At 41.6% G+C, this 23,421-nt stretch overlaps 3 protein-coding genes across 4 annotated transcripts; all 3 read right to left on the bottom strand.

The window, feature by feature from the left end:
* Nucleotides 1-1,422: 1,422 nt before the first annotated feature.
* Nucleotides 1,423-6,049, bottom strand: syt19 (synaptotagmin XIX). Its single transcript, XM_062547772.1, has 7 exons — nt 5,920-6,049; nt 5,323-5,515; nt 5,019-5,095; nt 3,841-4,347; nt 3,492-3,611; nt 3,251-3,362; nt 1,423-2,875 (listed from the first exon to the last, which is right to left on the bottom strand). The coding sequence occupies exons 2-7, from the start codon at nt 5,489-5,491 to the stop codon at nt 2,565-2,567; spliced, it is 1,296 nt and encodes a 431-aa protein (XP_062403756.1). The 5' UTR covers nt 5,492-5,515; nt 5,920-6,049; the 3' UTR covers nt 1,423-2,564.
* Nucleotides 6,050-6,504: 455 nt separating this feature from the next.
* si:dkey-12e7.4 (uncharacterized protein LOC558132 homolog) lies at nt 6,505-10,283 on the bottom strand. Its single transcript, XM_062547770.1, has 6 exons — nt 10,055-10,283; nt 9,547-9,598; nt 9,268-9,455; nt 8,260-8,418; nt 7,887-7,997; nt 6,505-7,202 (listed from the first exon to the last, which is right to left on the bottom strand). Exons 1-6 carry the CDS (start codon nt 10,199-10,201, stop codon nt 7,089-7,091), a joined length of 771 nt encoding a protein of 256 aa, XP_062403754.1. The 5' UTR covers nt 10,202-10,283; the 3' UTR covers nt 6,505-7,088.
* A 285-nt stretch (nt 10,284-10,568) lies between these two features.
* Nucleotides 10,569-22,662, bottom strand: got2a (glutamic-oxaloacetic transaminase 2a, mitochondrial). Of its 2 annotated transcripts, none has more exons than XM_062547769.1 (10): nt 22,604-22,662; nt 17,519-17,675; nt 16,992-17,120; nt 16,746-16,805; nt 16,382-16,543; nt 15,721-15,825; nt 14,602-14,752; nt 14,002-14,167; nt 12,764-12,914; nt 10,569-12,317 (listed from the first exon to the last, which is right to left on the bottom strand). In XM_062547769.1, exons 1-10 carry the CDS (start codon nt 22,609-22,611, stop codon nt 12,195-12,197), a joined length of 1,212 nt encoding a protein of 403 aa, XP_062403753.1. In that variant the 5' UTR covers nt 22,612-22,662; the 3' UTR covers nt 10,569-12,194. The 2 variants fall into 2 exon arrangements, with proteins under 2 accessions (XP_062403753.1, XP_062403752.1); XM_062547768.1 differs by lacking the exon at nt 22,604-22,662 and adding an exon at nt 20,876-21,097.
* Nucleotides 22,663-23,421: the final 759 nt, after the last annotated feature.

Here is a 23,421-nt window from a genome sequence, read left to right as displayed (position 1 = left end):
CACACACACACACACACACACACACACACACACACACACACACACACACACACACACACACATATGAATGAATATGAATGGACCTACATTATTGATTTGTTGGACACCGATATAACAGAAATCACTTTTTGGAGAAAATAAAAGCCAATTGATTCACCCATACAATTGTCAGAGGATTTCTATGAGTAGGCATAAAGAGGAAAAAGTATCTGCCAGAGGGGAGGAGGTTTTCAATCGATGCTCTTGAAAATGACTATTTAGTATCTTTGTTTTGGGGTATACAGATGAAATGATACACTCTTAAAATGAATGTGTTGGAAATAATGCACTGTGTTGACCCTATCTGGACACAGAGATGTGTTATTTTCAACACAAGTTATGCTATTTTCAACACCTATTGTGTAACAAATAACAAAAGCAATGTGTTGGAAATTACATTGTTGTTGTCCCTATCCTATCTGGACACAGAGATTCATTTTAAGAGTGAGTCTGGGTCTGGTGGTCTAATAACATTACAGTGACCATCTGTTAAAATCCAAATCCCAATCACGATTTATAATTTGATATAATTAGGTGGTAGACGAGATCGAGAATTTCGATGAATGAAAACAGCTGGATTCTATAAGTCGAGCGCTCGCCCATGGGCAAGTTTTCATATAACGTGCGTCACTACATGTTCCATTTAACATCAAAATAACATTTGAAAGGGAACTTTGAGGTGATCTAAAATAGTAATGTAGCGCCCCCTGCCGTTCTTTGCGTGACTTGGAGACAGAGGTGAAAGCACCAACCCTTTGGGGAAGCGAGTAGCACACATCACACCACTAGTCTGCATCAAAGGCATAACAAAATACAGCTGTGGCCAGAAATGTACCTATGCCACCTATAGGATAGGTTAGCCCTCATCATGTCACAGAAGCGTATGCATAGCATAGGCCTATCATTGCAAGCCATTGCTTGACAGACAAGCGCATCCGTTAAATTATGTATAGCCAATTATGTGTTTTATAGTCATAGCGTTTTGTTAACATATGCATTACCAAGACAACATCAAAATGGCAATTAAAACCGAGAAATGCTGTCGCTGACCAATCTCATTATAACTGTAGATGTCTAGTGCCACCTAGTGGAAGTTAAGCATAGTGGTGTTTGGAGAATACTTAGGCCCTTCTCCTCTAATAACAAACACACCCACACCAATACACACGATCGTGCACACACATCCACACGTGCATCCAGGAGATGTTAGGAAAGATGTTGATATTGGACCACATACAGCGCTTTTATTCAGTTATAGAGGCCGTTTTAATGGTGCCATTAGGATGATGTTTTAGTCCATGTTTTTTTTTAACATTCTCAAATAGTTATCAGTATCCATATTGTAGTAGGCCAGGTTGTTCAAACTGAAAGCTACTCACATGCTTTTCGAAACAGGCTGTTTAATAACATAACCAAATTCAAACAGTTGTAAAGATGAAGATAAACACAGACAAAACAAATCAAATAAAGGTGAGCACTAACTTAGTGCATGCACAAGTGTGTGCAAAAGTCAAGAGGACTCCAAATGTGGCAAAAAGAAGTTAGCCATGTAAGTCTCAAATATAGCATTGCATTGGTGGTAGCTTTGTTTTTGCTATCACCCTGTTTATGTCTTGATACACTTACATATAGATAGGCATGGTGTTTTGTTCAGTTTCGTTCAGTTAGCCTATTAGCCTGTTTGATGCTCATTGAACTCAATGCAAATCAAACAAGCTAATAGGCTAACTGAACAAAACTGAACAAAACTCCATGCCTATCTCTATGGTGAGGGGTGTGTGATGATGTGGGTCAATTTTAGTTCTAAAGACAGGACATAAAGGGAACTTTATCAGGATGCATAGTATCCTGGATCCATGAAATAAGTAGCCTTTAAAAATAAAAAACTGCCTGCCCCTATGTTAACCCTATGTGTTAAATTCCGTAGGGTTTCATAGGGGTGCCAATATTTTTGACCCCAGTATTTTGGGAAGAACATTTATTTATTTATGATACATTATTCATTCACATAGAAAATTGGTGTGTCCTTAAAGGTTGGGGTTTTCCTAATTTTATTACTTAAGCCATTAAAATCAATTTCCAAAAGATGATTTTATATTCCTCTTTTTAGTCAACTTTAGCATGGGGTGCCAACAATTTTGACAATGACTGTACTCAGATTCAAAACATCCAATGTAATAACATTTCACTCTAATACTGTGTCCAAAATGAAAAACAAAAAGAAGATCTTTTTATCTGACATTATCCAGTGTTAAGGTTTCTGTGCTTAAAATGTATGCAAATTATTGCTTATTTCTTTTTGGGTCATTTACATACTCATAACATCTCAGAAGACTTGCTATACAAATACAATTTGATTTAGTGTACATAATCAGCTGTGGAGGTTTTTTGGGATATCTATTGTTGAACATTTTTGCATTTTTGAGACATGCAATGGACATAAAGTGGCTGTTGAAACACAAAATTAGGGGTCTGGCTCAAGGACTAGTGCGGGATAAGACAGAAACACAAATAAATCAGTAGTTTCACACATACAGTAGATGCCACTTTGCAATTGGTTGGCGAATCGAACGCATCATCAGCTTCCAGTGTTCATCCTCTGACTGTCTCCCCTTCTTTACAGTCAGCTGGCCAATCAGGCGCTTTGAGGATTTCTTCTTCCCGGGGTTCAGTTCATATACATTGACCACGACGGTGCAGTCCCGCACCGGAGGGTCAGGCAGCACGAAAATCATGACCTCGTTAAAAACGGTCACGTCCCACCGGGTCTTGGGCGTAGTCTTCTGGTGGCGGAGCTTGCACTGGTTGCACTGGACACTGGTGCGCACGTAGAGTGCTGACATCAGAGCGCAGGGAAAGCCATGACATCATTAGGCAAAGAAACTTTTGTGCTAAAAAAGTGTGCTAATACAACTCTATCCATGCACAAGCTGATTATGGTGCTTTCCTGATGCAAACAACATCACAGACTGATGTTGACTGTTGGTAGAAGTTATGTTTTACAATCAAGGCAATAAAACCTGCAAGTGACAGTAAAGGTATCTTCCAGCCATAAAATGTCAAGCACAAATAGTAAAGCTAAATGATCAATTCAGAATGAGAAGTTCTATCTCACATATCATGACAGACAATCGGTTCAATTGGTGGTCTTACGCTCTTCTTGATTCTGCAAATATGATGATAATGACCAGCACAGTGGTCACACACTCACCTCTGTCTGTTCTGCTGGACTTTGAAACAACCCTGATCTTCAGGATCCCCACCTCCAGCCTCTGTGATGTAGGCATGTACTTCAGAGAGAGGAGCAGTTCACCAACCAAGTCCTACACACATAAAATAACACAACAAAACATGATATTTTCCAAGAAAAGCATTCAAAAGCTAAAATGCAAAATACTTTATTGCTTCATATCTAAAGTGTACTTTTAGAGGCTACCCAAAGGATCACTCACCTTCGTGGGCCGTTGCAGATCCTGCCACATCTCCAGAGGATATGAAATATTCAAATTACTCAACTGTCTGCGGACCTCTCCCAGAATCCCATGCCTGGAATATTTATCAAAGTCTCGAACCTGGGCAGAAACAAAACAAATTCAGCCCCTGTAGATTGGCATAGCTGCAGCCTATACATTGTACATAAACACCACAAATAACTTCCAATTTCCATAAATATAGGGAAACATTTAACTCATACCAGCTTTCTAAGGCAGAAGCAGGAAGGTATGCAAACATTTTGTGCACAGTGGCAATTAAATAATTAAAATGGACATTTTGTGTGTGGAAGGCCAGGTGAGGACACACCTCCAGTTTGACCGTGATACGGGGCACGTCCTCCTCAGCCAGCGAGCAGGAGAACTGGTCCCCGAAGGCCGGGCTGTTGCTGTTCTTCACCAGGTGCGACTGCCACTCGTGAAGGACGCACTGCCGTGGCCGGACGCTTCCGGCACTCTTCTCCTTCCTTGTCGTCGTCGTCGCCCTCCTCTCCTCTTCATCCTCCTCCTCCTCTTCCTCGGTGTCTCCCTTCTCGTGCGCCTCCTTGGCCCACAGCAGACGCACGCGCACGAAGGGGTCCACGCTGCGGCTGAACTCGCGCAGGGGCAGCTGCCGCGCCTCCAGGACGGTCACCACCAGGCGGCCCTGCAGCTGGTCGTGGTAGAGGGAGAAGCGCAGGGAGCCGCGCATCTGCGGCTCGTCCTCGCTGCCCAGCTCCTCCAGGCTCTCCAGGCTGCCGCTCAGCACCGAGGCCGGCGGGGAGTCCTGGGACAGGAAGCGGCTCAGCCTGCGCATCTGGTCATGGGCATACTCCTCCTGCAGGGGGGGGGGGGGGGGGGGTCACAGGGAGCTGGTAAAGACTCATGCAAATGTGTGTGTGTGTGTGTGTGTGTGTGTGTGTGTGTGAGAAAGAGAGAGAGAAAAAGAGAAAGAAAGAGAGAGAGAAAGAGAGAGAGGGGGGAGTGTACAGCTATACAGTATACTGTACATAAATATGTACTGTATGCTAAGGTGTTGTGTGTGAGAAAGAGAGAAAGAAAAGATAAAGAAAAAGAGAGTGTGTTGTAGTGTTGATAATATGACATGCTTGTGTCACATTTTGTACAGCTACAAAAAATACATGAATATGTAATGTATGCTAATTGTGCGTAGAAATGCAGATACAAAGAAATACAGACAGTTCAAAACCTCTGCCAATTCAAGACAACCTTTAAAAAATCAAATCCTTCTTGATATACAGTAGGCCTAACTACTATGATTGCATTGCAGGTCTAATTCTGAGTCAGAGCACTGAAAGTCTTTCCAAAATGATGCCCGCATGATATGGCCATGATGTTCTGACCGAATGTACCAGAGTTGACGTTCAAGTGGAGGAGAGGCCAAAGAAAGTACAGATAAAGAACAGCAGTGGAACATGACGCTCAATGGTATGAGGAGGTGAACACAGCAAAAACGCTCTCCAGACTAGAGTAACACGAATGCGTCACCTTATATCTTGGCCTCTGACTGTCAAGATAGGAGCTTCTACTCTGGTCCAATTCATCCGCTCCCACCAAGCTGCTCACTGACAAACAAGACGCAACAAACAAACAAAAGTTGAACCAGAGGTAAACCAAACTTTAATGCTGGTCATATAAGTCAATACAGCCTCAGGAAACATCATGCATCATAAATATTAGACAGCTCTTCAAATTAAAGTATTGTAATTAAAACATTAAAATGTAATGTAATGTCATAAGGTCTGGCCAGAACTGCTTCCCCGTGAAGCTACTTATCATGTGACTCACTCACCTGAATCCTTTGAATAATGAGCCTTGGAACAACATTTGTGAACTTGCCAGATAAGAATGCCCACAGCAATCAAGAAGAGCAGAATCGAGATACCCAAAATGGTGTACTTGATCTCATCTGAAAAGGGCATTCGAATGTCCAACGCCTGGGTGCCCGGGAGAAGAATCATTTTTCTCTGCCATAGACTGAAAACCTAAACAAAATGTGACACCATCACTGCTTTCAGTCAGTTTACTTATGCTGGCTGATAAGTTCTATTCAAATGCTAAGACAATATTAACACTTGGCATACACTGCAATAGAGGCATACTGCGAGGAGAGAGAGAGTACAGTCATGTAAGAACATTAACATGTGACATTGATGTTCCCATTGCATTACATTTGCACTTGACAAATGGACATTCTATGGACATTCTTCCATGCCATTTAAAAAGCCAATTACTTTTTAAAATATTACTCTTAAAACACAATATATGAGTTTCTGCTTTAGATGTTTGCCCTGCTCATATATGATAGAAAATAACATGCTACAGTTCAACCCCCTTCACCGAAACATTATATTTTATATTCTGAATATCCATAAATGAAGTCTATTACCTTTTAAGACATTCTTCAGTCCGCTAATGCTCCTCCACCCTGGATCTTACATTCTGCACTCAGAGCACCATCTCACAGCAGTCTCAGTGAAGGCATCACCTGACCGTCAGATTGCCCCTGGAAGAACCAGTTGGAGAACTTTCTAATTGGATTCCACCCTCGCTCACTGGCCGTCTTTCATGGTGCATGAACACACACATACAGTACACTCGCGCAGTACAGAGGCGGGCCGTAAGTCTGTAGACCGCCTCGACTGGAATCCAATGACATTATTTGCAAGTGTTCCTGCGTGAAAGTTATCACTGGGCATTATCCAAATACCCAACTGTCTAGTGATTAGATAACTGAACGGCAAAACGGCCTTAAAATCTTTTACAAAGGTTAGGGTGCTCTGTATGGAGAGGTAAACACTTCAAGGATACAAAGTAGATATATTGAGGATCTAATTGTTATGATTTTTTACTGTTTCCTTCTTCCTCATTCTTCAACACAAACATTCTTTCAGCGCACAGGTCATTCAACACTAGTCACCTTGTGTGTCAGTGCACTGAGCGGAAACAAATATATGGAATGTTGCAATTCCCATTCTGAGGAACAAACACTTTATTGTTCAACGACACTTAATTCCATATCTGGAAAAATACAATCCAAAAAAAAAAGATGAAATCTCACATAGGCTATGTCAGATGCTAAGACAATACTGAAGAGCTGGATATTACAATGAGCCACTAGTCCCGGTATCATCTTTTTTTGGTTCATTTCAATACAGCCTCAGGAAGCATCATGCATCTTAAATATTTGACAGCTGTTCAAATTAAAATACTTCATTCTTATACAAGGGTAAATATTATGTAGCATTATAACATAGCATTTTGTAACATAGCATTTTTGGTCTTGAGATGCTGAACATTCAAAACATGAAAATATAAATATGCTTATACAATATAAAGTATGCAACACAAGCACATCTTTACTGCACCAAACATGATTTCTAGGAATCCCACTGGATTCATACTTATCTACAATTCCCTTCATTCCAAAGAACTCTATACGTGTAAATCTGATCCAGATCAAAACATGACACTCTTAACAGACTCCTGCAACTAAGAGTACAAAAGCAACTAGCAGAGCATAAATATCCTACAATGTGTAAACCTATTGCTTCTAGATCACCATGGCAATGGCTCCCCTGTGTAGTGTAGAAATGACCCATGATCCTTTGCGGTCAACTCTCCAATCACGGACAGCACTGATGAGATACTCTCCTCTGTACTCAGTGCGGCCTACAAACAAACACAAAGGTGACCATGCTGACATTTTGACTTTAGTTTACACAAAGCTACAGTACATTAGACTAAACAGTCAAACAAAGCAGCACAGAACAACTTAAAATGGGCTCAACCGACTATATACAGTACCACGGAAGGCTCTCAGCCAGCTCATATTGTTTCCAGAGGAGAATGAGTTGGGTTGTAACAGCATCCTCTGTTATATTCTTTTGTGTTAACTCAGACACACAATAACGTTTTTTTTATGCCCGACTGTTTTTTTATGGGCAACTCTTTATTCAACTTTGGCACACACATAAACCCTTCAGCATCTTAATGTGCCCATTCACCAGGTGCAACAGCCAGCCGGGTCTGTGTAAACAGGTACCTTAAAGGCGTTTTTAAATCAACTGCACAATATTTACGGGGAGAAGAGTCGTCTCTATGCTGCGTTACTTGTCTTAAAAAGAGTTGACAGATTAATAGCCACTACAACAGCTGACACTCCACCAGAAATACGGTATGTGCTGGCTGAGAACCTTCCACGGTATATACTCAATTGGAAGCACTATAACATAAATAAATAAACTACTAAATAATAAATACTGTATAATATATCAAACACACTGATCAATCAACGGCTTTCTAAGTGTATTGATTACATTTATTGATATCAGTAGTCATTAAAGGACTGCTCACCTCTTGCCCACCCATGTCTGTGCGGACCCAGCCAGGATGCAGCGCCATGCACAGAATCCCTTCAGCCTCCAGGTCCACAGCCATGCACCTGGTCACCATGTTCAGTGCACTCTAATGCGAGAGTGCACGTGTTAGTTTAGGTACCTCATTTGCTAATACACATACAGTCAAAGGCACCAATCCATGGCAGTGAATCACTTACCAGTACTTACTCAATACACAGACAGACAGACAGACAGACAGACAGACAGACAGACACACACACACACACACACACACACACACACACGCACACGCACACGCACACGCGCAGACGCAGACGCAGACACACACACACACACACACACACACACACACACACACACACGTGTACCTTCGATGTCCTGTAGGGGTACCACTTGAAGGAGTTGGCACGGTCGCCCCAGTAGAGTTCCACAGAGCCCAGTAGTGAGGTGATGTTGATGACCGCAGCCCTGTGAATGCCCATGCCTGTGCCTTTGGCAGCAGCTCGCTTCAGTAGAGGAAGGAAAGCCTGGGACACAGATCAAACCACGCAAGTATGACTGTGGAGGAACACGACTACCAGTACACAACACAACTACTACAGTATATGAAACAGCCACTTCACACAGCACAGTCCAGTTTCAGCAGTGTGAAGAATGTCTAAAAGAATATCAAGTTGATCTCAATTCACTTACCTGCAAACTCTCATATAGAATAAAACTCTGTGATTGGGTCTTGTATGTGACAAGGGTAAAATTGAAATGCAAATCTGCAAATCTTGTAAACCCATATCTTTTATCAAAAAGGACATAATAAATGTTGAAACTGAAACTATTTCATGGAGAATATACAGTAAGCTAATTCTGAATTTGATGCCAGTTGGAGAAAAAGTTAAGTGTAACAAATGCTTGTTAAAACTCAACCAAGCTGAGAAGAAACCATTTTGACATGATCCAGAAATACCTCTGAGCCAAGGTCGTTGAACTGAAGCAAAGGGGAAAACTGTCCTGTGGTTAAACCAATCACTGTTTGGAAATCATAGACCCTGCATCCTCTTGTTTAACCAATTTTTTTTTTATTAGCGCACAGTTCAAAATCGTGCATCTCTGATGGTATGGGGGTGTCTCATGATCTATTGCATGGGCAGCTTGCACATCTGGAGAGGCTAAATTAATGCTGAATACAGATGTTGAGTTATACATTCTGCGCCAGACATCTTTTTCAGGGAAGACCTTGAATATTTCAGGGAAGCCATGCCAAACAGCACATACAGTGCTCGGCATTTAGTGAATACACCCATGCTAAAGTTGACTAAAATAGGGAATAAGAAGAGTATAGATCATTCCATTATTAAAGTCGGTGGACCAGGGACACTAACCTTGGTGATCATCAGTGGGGCCACCGAGTTGGTGTGGAAGTTCTCCAACATTTTCTCAGCAGTGACCGTCTCAAAGTTTGCCACCACATTGATGCCAGCGTTGTTGATCAAACAATTCAGTCCATCTTCTTTCACCAACAGGTCAACCTCCTGTGCCGCCTTCTCTATACTCTCTTGGTTTACAACATCTATTACAAGAGTGTTATGTCATTGGTCATGGTAACATAAAACAAAACACATTGTAATGCAAGTATAGCCTACTGGCAAAACACAACTTACCAAGAGTGATAATGTGAATACTGGGATATTTTCTAGCCAAACTTTGCAATTCCTATAGATTTAAGGTTTAAAGAATATAGATTAACAACTCTGCAACTACAATGTGCACTTTGACATACAGTAGCCTATAAGCTTAGTCTACTAGACTGAATGTGGCGAGCGTTCTGATCACTGAAAATGTAATGTCACTCACTGCTGATGATCATCACAATACACAAATGCAAGTAGGTGCCTCATATGTAGTCTGTAGGCTACAGTAGGCGACAGCAGGCTGAAACAAGCCCAGCAGCATGCAGCTGAGGGTGTGGCCTCTGCCAGACAGTGGTCACTCTAGTTGGACACCTGTACAGGTCACGGAGAGGACGGGCGCTGACAGACCTTGCTACGTACTGAAGACCGAGATGGCATGAAATGGTTTGCAGTCCGGTTCAAGATTAAGAAGATCGCCTTCAAATAGCTATCAACTCAGCCTTTCACTTAATGAAAATGATATCACTTGCATGCTTACCTGGGCTCCGGCTGGATTACGGGCGGTTGCTATAATTTTTCCAGGGGAGAAGTTTCCAGACGCCAGAGTCTCTACCATCTGTAAACCGAGCCCGCGGTTTCCTCCCGTAATCAGTACCGTTCGACAGTTTTTAAACGCACCGCTCATGATGTGGCCTGTAGCAGTCTTTCTACCACTTCTGAGTGAATTACTGTAGCGATTAAAGTGGGTCACTACCTGTCACATGATACAGGAGCATCTCGTGCCTACGCACGCAGTGCGCATTCGCAGACTACAAGGAAGTAGTAGAACCACTAATCGTTTGCGTAGCCTATAATACATTACACACGCTATAACATTTGCTTTTCATAATCAGGTCATCTTTAAGGCCAGGTGCCATGAACTACTCGAAATACCATAAATGGATTGCCATGCGCTATTTATACAATGATTGTCTTGTAATGATATGTCACAATGAGAGGAGTAGGCTATTTGTTCTTTATTTGAAAAAATAATGCACTGGTATAGACTATAGTTATATAATCTTATATTTTATTCATACTTTGTTTACAGTATTTTAGACATCTTTCACACATTGAACAGAACTTTACTGGTGGTGGTAATAATACACTTTATACCTTTATCTGAGTCAAGCAATGGTTTATTGAAGATTAGTTTTGAGAAGGTTTTTTCCCCCTCAGTATTTTGTTTATGTGGATAATGTACCATTTATATGATTAGATTTGCATTTGTATGTTAAGTAAACCAGCATGTGGAAAAAGGCTGAAGCTCATCTACAGTAATACATGTCCCAGGTCCCATCTCATCAACAGTGCAAAAGCAACACCTTCCAATCTAGTGCAAAAATGAAGAAAAACAAACAACAACTGGACAGCAGTAAAGTAACACTGAACTAACCCAACCAAATACTAACTCCATCAGAATCCTGATGAGAAATGCGCACATTTTAAAATCTGAAAACACAGAAAACAGAACAGAAAAGAGTGATGACATCATGATGCTCTCTCTAACATAACGATTGAAATTTGTACCACTTCCCCATTTTTTCCACATAATGAGGAAACATTCACCCATCAGACCTGGGTCAAAGTCATGCACAGAGATATTACACCCATTTCTAAAGTGAATCCTTAACTTAACCTTGAAGTGAAGTGTGAAGTATCCATATATAACCGCTGGGTTCTGGGGCCCTTCTGAAATGTCTGCTCTGCTCTGGTTCATTAAGTGCTTTGTGTGTTCTGCCACAGACGCCACCACATACAGCCAGTGCTCATACGAAACAATCTGAAAGGAAAAGCTTTAAAGCACACATTGTGGCCATTCTGTCATCACCTTCAGTGAATTCATAGAGCATGTTGTGTCCTCGTGTTATTAAGGAAGTGTCATGACTCCAGTGGCATTGCATCAATGTCCCATTTATAGTTTGTCACTGGGAAAGGCAGAGTATGCTACTATTGGTCTTAGGCCTGTGTTTCAAACTGTTCTCCAGTATTCAGTTCTAGAATCGGGAAGGCAAGAACCATACACATTTACATTTGTAAGAGTTAGATACATTTTGGAAGCGTTTACAGATTACTCTTTGAAACTCAAATTGATGGTTTGGTTTTTCAAACCACATAATAAATACTTTAAATATATTATTTGTAACCAAACATATATATTTTTTGGTAAAAAAAGTTCAACATAATTAAATCCTAATTACTCCAAGGACAGGGAGTTAGAATACAATTTGAAAATTTGCTTATTGACTCATTGTGCTTGGTAATATCCTTTTGGAAAAATGCATAATCGATAAAACCGTTGCTAGCCCTCTGCTTTAAAATAGTCTGTCAAGTGCGGTCAACAAGAAGCCTTTGGAGGTTTCAGCGCAATCCCACATTAAACCTACTGTAGGTCACTGACAAATGACAAAAATGCCAATCAAATAAAACTCAAAATGAAATCTACAATCTGAAACTATTTCGAAACCTCCACCGCCCCCCTAAGGAAAGATGTGTGTGAGGAGACAGAACTGATTTAAATATAAAGGCTTTTAAATTACATTTTTTTCTCTCCCTCTCGCTCTCTCTCTCTCCCTCCTGTTCGAACTCTACAGCCTCCTCTGTCTCCCGTGAGGCAGCTACAGCCGTGGCGTGACTCCTCATTTAGTGACGGCGTGGATGCCGTGTGCCAGGTGACCCACATTTCCGGAGGTCACTCCGGCCATGGAGATGCGCCCGTCCTTGGTCATGTAGATGGAGAATTCTTTAGTCAGACGTTCCACCTATGAGACAACAAGGGATATAAGAAAACAGCAGAGAGACTAGGTGCAAATGAGCTATGTAGCTAATCCTGGTATAAAAGCTATTCTATGCATGGTCCCCGTCAAACAAAACCAATAAACTCAACTTAAAAACTAACATACAGTAAGGGATAGACAGTTAAACCTCATGATGGTACACTGTTCAACATTGAAACTGCTTTCACAGTCCTGGCAAGGCTTCTATATTCTACAAAAGATCCTTTCCATCCCTCAGAGCATGTGATTATCTCCTTCTACTCTTGTCATATTAAAAAGAAAATGTGTAAAAAAATGTTCTGTAAACAAATGTCATATAACATCTACTATGTAAGTATCTCTAAATATGAGAATAAGATAAGGCTAAAAAAAATGACAAGGGGTATCCGTGGTGACTAGCACCACGCCCTGGTCACGTGTCTGTCCCTTACTTGGTCAGGTTTGAGTCCGGTGAAGCAGAACATGCCGATCTGGTCAATGACGTGCTGCCAGTTGCGGGTGGAGCCTTCCTTCTTCAGATTGGCCACCAGCTGCTCCCTCATCTTAATGATGCGGTTGGCCATGCCCTTGACCTCCTCCAGCCTGAGAGAGAGAGACAGAGAGATAGAGAGATAGATAGATAGAGATAGATAGAGAGATAGAGAGAGAGGGGCACATGAGTGTGGATTCAGCTCCACTTGTCCATGATGTAACCAATATGAGATTCATGAGTTTAGTTTAAGGGAAGCACATTCCCTCTCCATTCAAAATGGATACATTCACGGTGCAGGAGGTGATATTAGATCAATGTGCTCAAGGACTAAATTCAATACAACTGTACAGCCTCCATCTCTACTGAAGGCACAACACCTACATTCTATTGCCTGGCTAACAGCAGGACAGCATTACACAAATTTCTGCTGCCAAGACATTGGTTTAACTCTTAACGAGTAACTTGTTGTCACATTATCTCTACCATTCGTAGTTCAATTTCAGAAAGAAAAAGAAAATCAACAAGCGTGTTATATACAAAGTTCATACGTTTTAACCAATGTATTTCTATGACTTTGTGGCAAATCTTCATGGCTATATTTTCCTGTACTGTTTAAACAATAAAAACAAACTTGAATTGAAAGTCTCTGTCGGTTGAAATGAGTTTCAGTCCATGCATGATGAAACCATGACAGGGCAAATTAGACTATGAGGTGAAGCCAGACATTTTTCCTGGCAATGTACGAATCGACATCTTCCGTCATTCAGGTCAAAAAGTTTCATGTTAGCCCACACAGCGAGCATAAAGGAAATCTGCACTCTGATCGGGTCTTAATGTTGTTCAAAACGAGGCAAACCTTCTGGCTGCATTTACTTTTCAAAAACTTTTCCCAGGCTTGGAAATGGTCATTTTCGAAAGCCATGACTTTTCTAGGTTTTTTCAAAAGCCGTACGAACCCAGAGTGTAAAGTCACTCATTGATGCACTTATTACACTCATTGATGCACTTATTGTGTTTTTTAATTTGTTGTTAGAATTGCTCTTAAAAGCTTAAATGTTTTTACCATGTTGTAAGTCGCTTTGGTTAAAAAGCGTCAGCCAAATGTAATGTAATGTAATGTAATGTAAAGTCCTACAGAGGAGCTAGCGGTTGTAACGCAATGGCTGAAAGGTGAATGGGCACTGCCAGCAGACTGACCACTCCTTGTAGAGCTCTGGTGTGTTGAGGATGGTGGCGGCGATGCGGGCTCCGTTCATGGGGGGGTTGGAGTAGATGGGCCTGATGAGGATCTTGAGCTGGGACTCCACGCGCTTGGCCTCCTCAGTATCCTTGCACACCACGGTGAAGCCTCCGACACGTTCGCCTGCCAGACAGGAGAGAGCATCGCTACTTTACAGACGTGTTCAGTCCCAACACATTGGGTGCCTCTCATTCGTGCTTTATATATCCTCCCTTCCTTCCTCCGTACTCGTTCTCACTGATCTAGATAAAGAATGATGAGGCGGCAACAATGGGATAGTTTATCCAGTGCTAGTTGTAGATCAGTGGGAACGAGTCTGGAGGACTGAGCATCGAGGATCGAGGAGGGATATTGAGAGAGGCCCATACTGTCACTAGCCCCCCCCCCCCCATACACTGGTGCTTATCCCACACATTCGATAAACAATGGATTTTATTGAGCAGCTGCAAAAATCGAACTGAAAATAATCAGCAATGTCAGAGAGCAGCTTCAGCACTGGTGGGTGCGAGTTGTATTGAAAACAATGGAAATGAAACTAACCATACTGCCAAACTTACCATACAGTCCCATGTTCTTCGCAAAGGACTGAGAGAGCACAATGTTGTGGCCCTGCTCAATGAAGTGACGAACAGCCCAAGCATCACGGTCAATGTCTCCACTGGCGAAGCCCTGGTAGGCCATGTCAAAGAACACCAGCAGGTTCCTTTTCTGTTGGGGGAGGAAAAAAAAAACATTTAGTAGTTGTGCACCAGAAACCACAGATAGCTACAGCAATCATGCAGCAGTCTGTACTCAAAAGTCCATCATGCAACTTCAGCTGTTGCTCTAAATGCATCCTAAAGAAATGATACATGTAAAAATATACTATAACACTTATAAGTTCTAACTATGGTTAATAATATGATGGTATAATGAAGCAATGATGATTGCTCCTACTAAGTGTCTGATTTTCCATCTCGAGCAACAGCAGCAGATGACAGAAATCAAATTGAGCAGTCACAGAAAATCAACTTTTTAAGGCGTGGGGAATGTCAACGTCAACGAATCTCCAAAGAGTGGCAACAGCTCTGGGTGTTTGAGAAGGATCACTATCACTGGTTTGCTAAATTACACTCTGGCAAAGTCTATCAGTCGGATGAGTTGTTCGAGACTTATGTGTGGAACAGATAGAGTGACACAGAGACAGACGTTCCTTGCATTAAAGCAACACTAAAGCACTTTTCCTCTGTTGCACACACACTATTTGTTTATCCACCAAATAACGATGTCCACAGACAAGGTAGAGCATGTTGCATGATTTTATGACAGTATGATGTATTGCGACATCGAAGCAAGTCAAATTTGTGGTTTCTTAGATCTCATTTCATCTAACCACAGGTACGCTACCCGATTTGGTAAAGTTACATAGTGCGGTTATAGCCGATAGAGGGTCGCGAAGTCAATGCTGAAGTGCCGTTCACCGTGTTACGAGTTGATGAACCGCTGAAATGATTTTGGAAACATTATGTTAAGGTACAAAAAACTCTTTAGTGTTGCTTTAATAGATAGATTATTACTGTTTGCCCATCTATGCTTTTATCTGCTATTACTATTTGTTTTTGGTTTATGTAAAGCACACTGAATGACCTCTGTATATGAAATGCGCTATATAAATAAACTTGACATGACTTGACTACCTTAATCAGTGCAGACATCTCCTTCCACTGCTCAGGCCTTGGGTCCACGCCAGTAGGGTTGTGTGCACAGGCATGGAGAAGGATCACACTCTTTTCTGGGATTTTCTGAGACGCAAACAAACAAAACACACCTAAGCATACTGTAGTGTACAACTGATACATTACCTGTAGGTATTAAGAATGTTGTTATCAAACCCTTCTTCCACAAAAGGCTTAAATAAAGTGGTCTGAACTGTAACCTAGAATAGATTCAGCTGTATAATTGCAAGCGCATGCAGACTCACTTAAACGGACTGAACATCTAAGGGGAGCTCAATTAACCAACTTCAAACTCTACCACACAGCATCAGCTATCTGGCAATGCGCAATTTCACGTTGCTCTTGTGTGGTCTCTTTCAAATGACAAAAGTTAACACAAATCGTAATGTGCTACCAAATCACTATTACTACACATAGCATATCTGGATTGGATCATGATCCCTCATTGAAATGCAGGGCTGATTGACAGGAAATGATCTGTGCCTGAAATTATCAAATACATTAAAAAAAATATATAGAGAACAGCCTTTTAGACATTGCACATGGCCGAGCTCAAGCCTGAATTCAGGCAACACGCCTAAACACTATCAGGCCTGGAAATGGGAAGTGTTCGAGGGCTTACAGAGATGTCATCCATGGCTCCCTTGGCGTCAAACCCACAGGTGTTTGGGTCGTAGTAGCGGTAGGCCTTCAGCTGCATCCCAGCATCCCTGAAGATGGGGGTGTGGTTTCCCCATGAGGGCTTGGGCAGGTACACGTCACGGACTGAGGTATGGAAGCGAGACTAAAGGGACACGGGGAGAACAGATTTTATTTATTTATAGTTATGATGATTTTGGTGCTGTAAACGGTTTTGCGCTTCAGTATTTTAACCACAAACACACTGGTGGTAAATATATGAATGGTAGTGTGAGTGCTGATGGTGGTGATGATGATGAAAGTTGGAGAGTGTACAGCATTGGCAAACAGGAAAAAAGTTAACATACCAGGAAGTCAGCACCGATTCTCAGGGATCCAGTTCCAGAGATGGTCTGGACAGTGATGCTCTGTGTGAGGTAGAGGTAGTAGAACAAAAAGAACAGCGGAAAGAAAGCTACATTAAATGTACATCTTGATCACAATACTTTGTCCTGCAGTTAAAAGGAGTGAGCAGTACTGGTAAATAATCATTCCATTATGAAGTCAGTGGAGTAAATGACATTTTGGGTCTGCAAAACAAACATCTCTCTCACCCTGTTGCTTTTGAGGACCTCATTGTTAGCGCCAAGAGCGAGTTGGGCACAGGCCTTGCTGAAATCGCCGAAGCCACCGATGGGCAGGTATTCTTTGTCCATCTTCTTCCCAGCAATTGCAGCCTCAGCCTGTGAATGAACAATTTCACATTTAGACTGGCATACATTTATCAAAAGTTAGATACAGCAGGTATTACTTTAGAGTCCCATGCCTCCATGGTATTACTAGGTTTGACCTCTACCTGCAAACGAATTAGGGTGAAATCTCTGGATTTGCGTTTGCATTGAACATCATGACCAAGACTTTCTTGAGTATGGAAACAATGTCTACGATGTTTCCATACTCAAGACAATGGCTGCTCCTTGATGAAGGACCTTGGCCCGAAACTTTGTGCTAAATAAACGATTGGGAGCTGCTATCAGTGTGCGGACCTTTATCATTTGTTTTTGGTCCAGCACCTGCACTACTCAGATGTGTGCGCATTCTCTTCTTTTTACGATGCATAGGGTGCAAACAAGAGTAGTACCTTACGGACGCAGCTGAGGACATAGGGCTTGCCCTGGTCATCACGGTAAGCTCCCACGCCCAGGTTCATCTTCTTGGGGCTGGTGTCGCGCTTGAAGGCCTCAGTCACCCCAAGAATGGGGTCGGGGGGCCCCATCTGCACCTCGGACCACCATGAGCTGAAACAAACAGATCACAAACACTACTTGTAAAACTTATCTCTTCGCGCCAAAGGCCCAAAGAAAACCGGCAGAGTGTATTACTAAGTAGGCCAAAGCAGATTGGACTTCTACAATCCTTTATCTGCCAGCAGTTCACTGTGTGCCCACACAAACACTGGCACTGTAAATCAGGAACAAACACAGCGGCTTGGGCTGAGTCAACAATCCCAACACATTTCTTTAAAAGGATTGAAGGGAGAGGTGTAATTCGTTTGGTTCTTGAGCTCAAATCTCAACTACGTTTTGCAAGAATCTAAGACTGCACCCTTTTCAATATGACAGTGGCATGGAAGGCATGAGTAGTCACTGACATTACCATATCTCAGTCACACATTTCAATGAGGTCGCACTCTGGTTCAGCTGAACCATCAATTGCAGTCAGACAAACACTCTTGGACATACAGCTGCACCTGCCCAGTTTGCAACTTGGGCCAAACCATTTCAGTACTGTACCACTACTGCATACCACTTGATATCAGACAATTGTATGTGTTTTGTTTTTGCTTTTTTTTAAGAAAGAAAATAGGGGGTGGTATTGACATTGATGCAAAGTAATGTAATGTTTTGATTCATAATAGAAACAGTCGATTTTTTTTAAAAAATGAATGAAGGAAAATACAAAAACAAATTACAGAGCATTCGTTTATCACACCTTGATGTTACTACTTGGAGCACCTTGAGGACTACTTGGAACTTTCTGTGAGATTATTGCTTTGTTGAGGTGAGCACAATGAATTCAGCTCTTTGTAAACCAGCTCTATGTTGGTGCCACTGAGGAGGGCTGAACATTCCACAAGGAAAGTCTTTTGACACTCAGTTGCTGTTAGATGCACTGGCCCAAGTTCATTCCCAGAATAAAACTTACAAATTAACTCCAGTATTTCTATGTCCAAAGAGTCCAGTGAACTAGCCTACCACTTCTTTATCACATCATTGTAATCCACTGGCAAATTTCTTGAAATAAAGCCCCACGAGTCCAAAATACCTTTACGCTCAACTGTGTTTTGTTTGGTTTAAGAGGCTCCGCATGCGTGGGATTACAGTATGTTTTTAAACACCACAGAGTAGGACGAGAAGTATTTTGGTCATCTACGCGTAGTCAGCTACTATAATTTCGATACTTTCCCCATCATTTTCTGAAGACAATGACATCATTCCATCTCTAAGAATAAGTATGGTACTCTGAAATCCACTCTTTTGCATAAAAGCTGTATCACCATTAAACACAATAATAAAGATTTTAACGGAAATGGTTAGAAAACGAGGCTGCAGGTAGCCTGTACTCAGAAGCATCTCAAACATGTAAAGTGTAATTATTGATTTGCTTATTTTAGTGGGACATAGATGAATTAGGGCTATTTAGAGCAACATGAATGTAATCAGTAATTTTCGTCCTTGTCGAGTTCTCAGGTTACTTATAGAGCCTCAGCTCCATGATGGCCTGCTCTAAATATAGTTGAGGACCAAAGGCTACTCCTGAAAGGGCAGGATGAGAAAAGGTCTGCAAGGAGGAGTGTGCACAAAACAAAACTTGATGGATGGGATTTGCTTTTTGCTTGCAAAATAAACGGAATGATTGTTGCTTGGTTGCTCATTTTGGCTTAAATTCTGAATTTGGTGCAAGGTAAGACATTCTATGCTTAAAAGACATTCTATGCTTAAAACTTCCTACACAGCATTAGTAAAGTAAAGCTAGTCATCTTCATACATGGACAACCTTGCAGAATGATATTTTGAATTCCAAACAAATAATAATAACAATACGCTTTATTTGAATAGCACCTTTTATACAAAGACTGCAGCTCAAAGTGCTTTACAGTTGGAGTATTCACCACAATAAATGGCACAAAAATGTCTCCACTCAAAACAGTAAAACTGTAACCCTGCTGGTACTATATTCATGGGTTTCATCTGGTTCCTTTCCACAGGTGTACTAATCAAGCACCATGCAGTCTGCATTCATAATCAAGGTGCTTGATTTTATACACCTGTGGAAAGGGACCGGATGAAACCCATGAATACAGTATCTGCACTTGAAGTTTGGATGATGTGGACATGTAAGTACCTGCCTCTATTCCATGATTGTGGGCACTTTACCGATATTATTTAGTAATTTTGCCACAGTAGACCACAAAAATGGAAACATTTAAATGTCACATGTAACGTATACGTTGTAGCAGCCAGATTCTGAATACTAACGATTCTGAAAACACCAAACTGCTGCCTACATCACAAGTCCAAGAGGCAGGTCCATTTGAGAATGATAACAAGACAAACTTCCAGCATGTGCGAACGTGCCAACTTGTACTGTGAACAAGCAAGAGCTAAAGATCCTACAATCGGGTTAGCTTCAAAAACCTCCATGGTTCGGCCTCTAAGGGGGATAAGCTTAATTTGCTGGGAGTCTGACAGTAACGTTACTGTTATCAGCTAAGGCTAGCAATCACCTGACCTGATCAGTCAGAAATGTTGATAATCTGTTTTTGTATCTGGTTATGTTGATGAGATGACACAATGTCGTTGAAACGGAAAATATCCCCCCGATCCAAGTTGTTGCTCTTAAGCTCACTTACTCAAATACTACACTAGGCAGCAAGCTAATTGCACCTCCTGGGAAAGTCATTCTGAAGCCCTAAACAACCTTGGCGCAGTAGCTTCCATTTAGCCAGCTAGGCCTTGCTAGCATATGCCATGGAAAGGCTGCATTCCAATGTCGTTAGCATTGCAGCTAACATATCCAAACACTCAACTATCAAGGTGAATAAAGTTCCCACTGACAACAAGCTAAAACATTGCTGGGTGAGCAAGTAACGTTAGGCTAAGAAACCTTATTGTAACTAGCAAGCTAATGTCAACTACCTATTAGACCGATTCCTTACATTCTACACAAATGTGGTAATTAGTGCATTTTGTGCATCAGTAGTTGAAAATTATTCATTTCCAGGCAATGGTAACTACACCCCAGGGGAAAAGTGGGGTGATTTGTGGTATGATTTATCAGGTTAACTATGCTAACGTTACCTCTCTAGCTAATATCTCATCTCATTTGCACTGATTGCTAGCTTGGCAGCTACCAACTCAACTCAACACAAACCAACAGGCTGAATAACGTTATCAGTAATTTCACAAGAGCAAGGCATATGAAGACATCCACTTACCTTGCCCGAATAGGAAACACTCCAAGAACAGGACTATGAGCCCCAACAGTGGAGAAAATCTTGCATGATTTCAAAAGAGCCATGGCTGCAACAATTCAGTGTTGTGGCAGGCAACTAGAGGACCTGGCGGCACTGACTGAACTTGCGTGCTGTCAACGTACTTGACGTCAGATGAGACAGAGCCGTAACAGCGCCGCCAAGGACATTGTGGAGAATGATGGTTAGTGCACCTGAGGCGGTACAGGATTAGAGCACAGGACTGTGTGTGTGTGTGTGTGTGTGTGTGTGTGTGTGTGTGTGTGTGTGTGTGTGTGTGTGTGTGTGTGTGTGTGTGAGTGTGTGCATGTGTGTGTTTATGAGTGAGTGTGTGTGTGTGTGTGTGAGTGTGTGCGAGTGTGTGCATGTGCGTGTGTGCATGCATGCATGTGAGTGTGTGTGTGTGTGTGTGTGTGTGTGTGTGTGTGTGTGTGTGAGTGTGTGCATGTGTGTGTTTATGAGTGAGTGTGTGTGTGTGTGTGAGTGTGTGCGAGTGTGTGCATGTGCGTGTGTGCATGCATGCATGTGAGTGTATGCATGTGTGTGTGTATGTGCATGCGCGTACGTGCCTGTGTGTGTGTGTATGTATGCGCACGCCTGTGTGTGTGCATGTGATTGTGTGCACTTGCGATAATATCAAACATGTTTGATATTGTCTTAATGGCAAAACTAGAAAAAACTGACTCCGACTGACTAAAAACCGCTAAGATTGGCACCTTAAACTTATCTAGTTGACGGGAGCACACCGCAATTCAGGTACAACTCTCATGGTATCTGTCCGACTAGTCGCCGACTGTTCCAGACCAAAATCATACAATGTAGGCCTGCCCTAAGTGACAGTGACACTAAAGGCTATATTGCTGTCATGTTGTCATGAATTGTTTATCGGTGCCACAAACCAGGCCTAGATGACCCTCCACAACATCTTAATCCTGTGCATAGTGCTTAACCCTTTGTAGACTGCACACTCTAAGTTACCTAAGTACCGATGTTGTGCAGTGATATCTTTGAGAATATAACCGCTACAGTATAGCTTTAAAGCAACACTAAAGCACTTTTCCTCTGTCACACGCACGCTATTTGTTTTTCCAGCATATAACAATGTCCACAGACAAGGTAGAGTATGTTGCATGATTTCATGAAAGTGTGATGTAAAGCGACATCAAAGCAAGTCAAATTTGTAGTTTCTTACCCCTCCATTCCATTCGAACTACAGATCCGTTACCTGATCTGGTAAACTTACATAGTTCGGTTATAGCCGATGGAGGGCCACGAAGAGAATGTAGTTGTTCACCCTGTTATGAAATTATTTTGGAAACATTATTCTAAGGTACAAAAAACTCTTTAGTGTTGCTTTACAGCAATATCTATATAAGGTCAGAGAGCCTTAACATTATAAGGTGAAGATCAATAGGATACTGTATACGGCTGCATTCAGTCCATTTCTGTAACCCTCTACACAAATGGCTGCAAGCCCATCAGCATGTACCAACACAATAGGCATGATCAGCATTTTGGGACTCACACTTTTACGCTCTTGCTGGCAGAAATGATAGCTACCATGAGATGCAATATAAGACATTGTAGGAAACAATAAATGATAAACAAAGTTTATTGCCGTAAGAGACACACTAAATTAAAACTTTCCGTGAAACATTTATGTTTGTTCATGCCTTGAAGTGAATCATTTACCTCTGCATTTTCTGTGCTGGCACCGTCACTTGTCTTCCTCCACTCCCTCAACTCTGATACAGTTTTTCTCGATTGTTAACACACATTTTCTGAAAACATGCCTCAGATTCTCAGAACTCTACACACAAATCCAAAACAACACACACAATGGGCAAAACTCTACAATTCTCCTGCAAAATGACACTTTACCTTCAAAACAATGTACTTTCTCCTCAAAATGCTCTTTTGTTCTCAAGAGACACACACAAGCCATCATATATCAAGACATTTACAAGGACCAGTTGAACACTGATGTGCTCAGTGTAAAACACTGCGATGAATTGAAAACACTTCTTCTCCATTCATTATAATGACTTGGGCCTTTTTCTGTTCAGTGTTACACTACAAACAGTACTACAAACAGTAGATAAGCTGATACAGTAAGTTGATATGCTTACCCTATCAATATTTTGAAATATCTCATTGTTTTCTATTACTTTTCTTTGTATTTCCCGTAATGTTATGCCGTTTTTCTAGGACAATGCTCATGATTTCAGTTTCTCGTTGTTCAGGAGACAGAAGCCCTTGTGTTGGTAATCTTTCGGCTGCCAAAAAAATAGTAAAATACTGTAAACTGTGTAGGAATACAAAGTAGGATTACTTTCCCCAAATACTTGAAACATACTTTATTTTTACAGTCCTACAGAACAGCCAATACTGTACTACTGTGCTCATTGAGCTGTATTGTACTGTCCGGTACTGTACTGTATTGATACGCAGCACTGCAATGTTCTAGTGGCTCGGATCTCATCAGAGATTACGGTCCTTGGCCTCCCCAT

This window comes from Sardina pilchardus, chromosome 10 (assembly GCF_963854185.1).
Source record: "Sardina pilchardus chromosome 10, fSarPil1.1, whole genome shotgun sequence".
In the NCBI taxonomy this organism is placed as follows: Eukaryota; Metazoa; Chordata; class Actinopteri; order Clupeiformes; family Clupeidae; genus Sardina; species Sardina pilchardus.
Note: the sequence above shows the minus strand (reverse complement) of the source record. Positions and strands in the feature narration are given on the sequence as shown.

Coding starts and splice junctions, on each gene's coding strand:
- syt19 (XM_062547772.1), bottom strand. CDS start 5,491: ATGATTCTTCTCCCGGGCACCCAGGCGTTGGACATTCGAATGCCCTTT. Junction 3,612..3,840: donor GTATCACGGTCAAACTGGAG/GTGTGTCCTCAC, acceptor GTTTCTGCCCAG/GTTCGAGACTTTGATAAATA. Junction 2,876..3,250: donor GTCCAGCAGAACAGACAGAG/GTGAGTGTGTGA, acceptor CTCTGATGTCAG/CACTCTACGTGCGCACCAGT.
- si:dkey-12e7.4 (XM_062547770.1), bottom strand. CDS start 10,201: ATGAGCGGTGCGTTTAAAAACTGTCGAACGGTACTGATTACGGGAGGA. Junction 8,419..9,267: donor CCCCACTGATGATCACCAAG/GTTAGTGTCCCT, acceptor TCTGTGTCCCAG/GCTTTCCTTCCTCTACTGAA. Junction 7,998..8,259: donor ACCCCTACAGGACATCGAAG/GTACACGTGTGT, acceptor CTCTCGCATTAG/AGTGCACTGAACATGGTGAC.
- got2a (XM_062547768.1), bottom strand. CDS start 20,958: ATGGCTCTTTTGAAATCATGCAAGATTTTCTCCACTGTTGGGGCTCAT. Junction 14,753..15,720: donor AGATGTCTGCACTGATTAAG/GTAGTCAAGTCA, acceptor CTCCCCCAACAG/AAAAGGAACCTGCTGGTGTT. Junction 12,318..12,763: donor CCGGACTCAAACCTGACCAA/GTAAGGGACAGA, acceptor GTTGTCTCATAG/GTGGAACGTCTGACTAAAGA.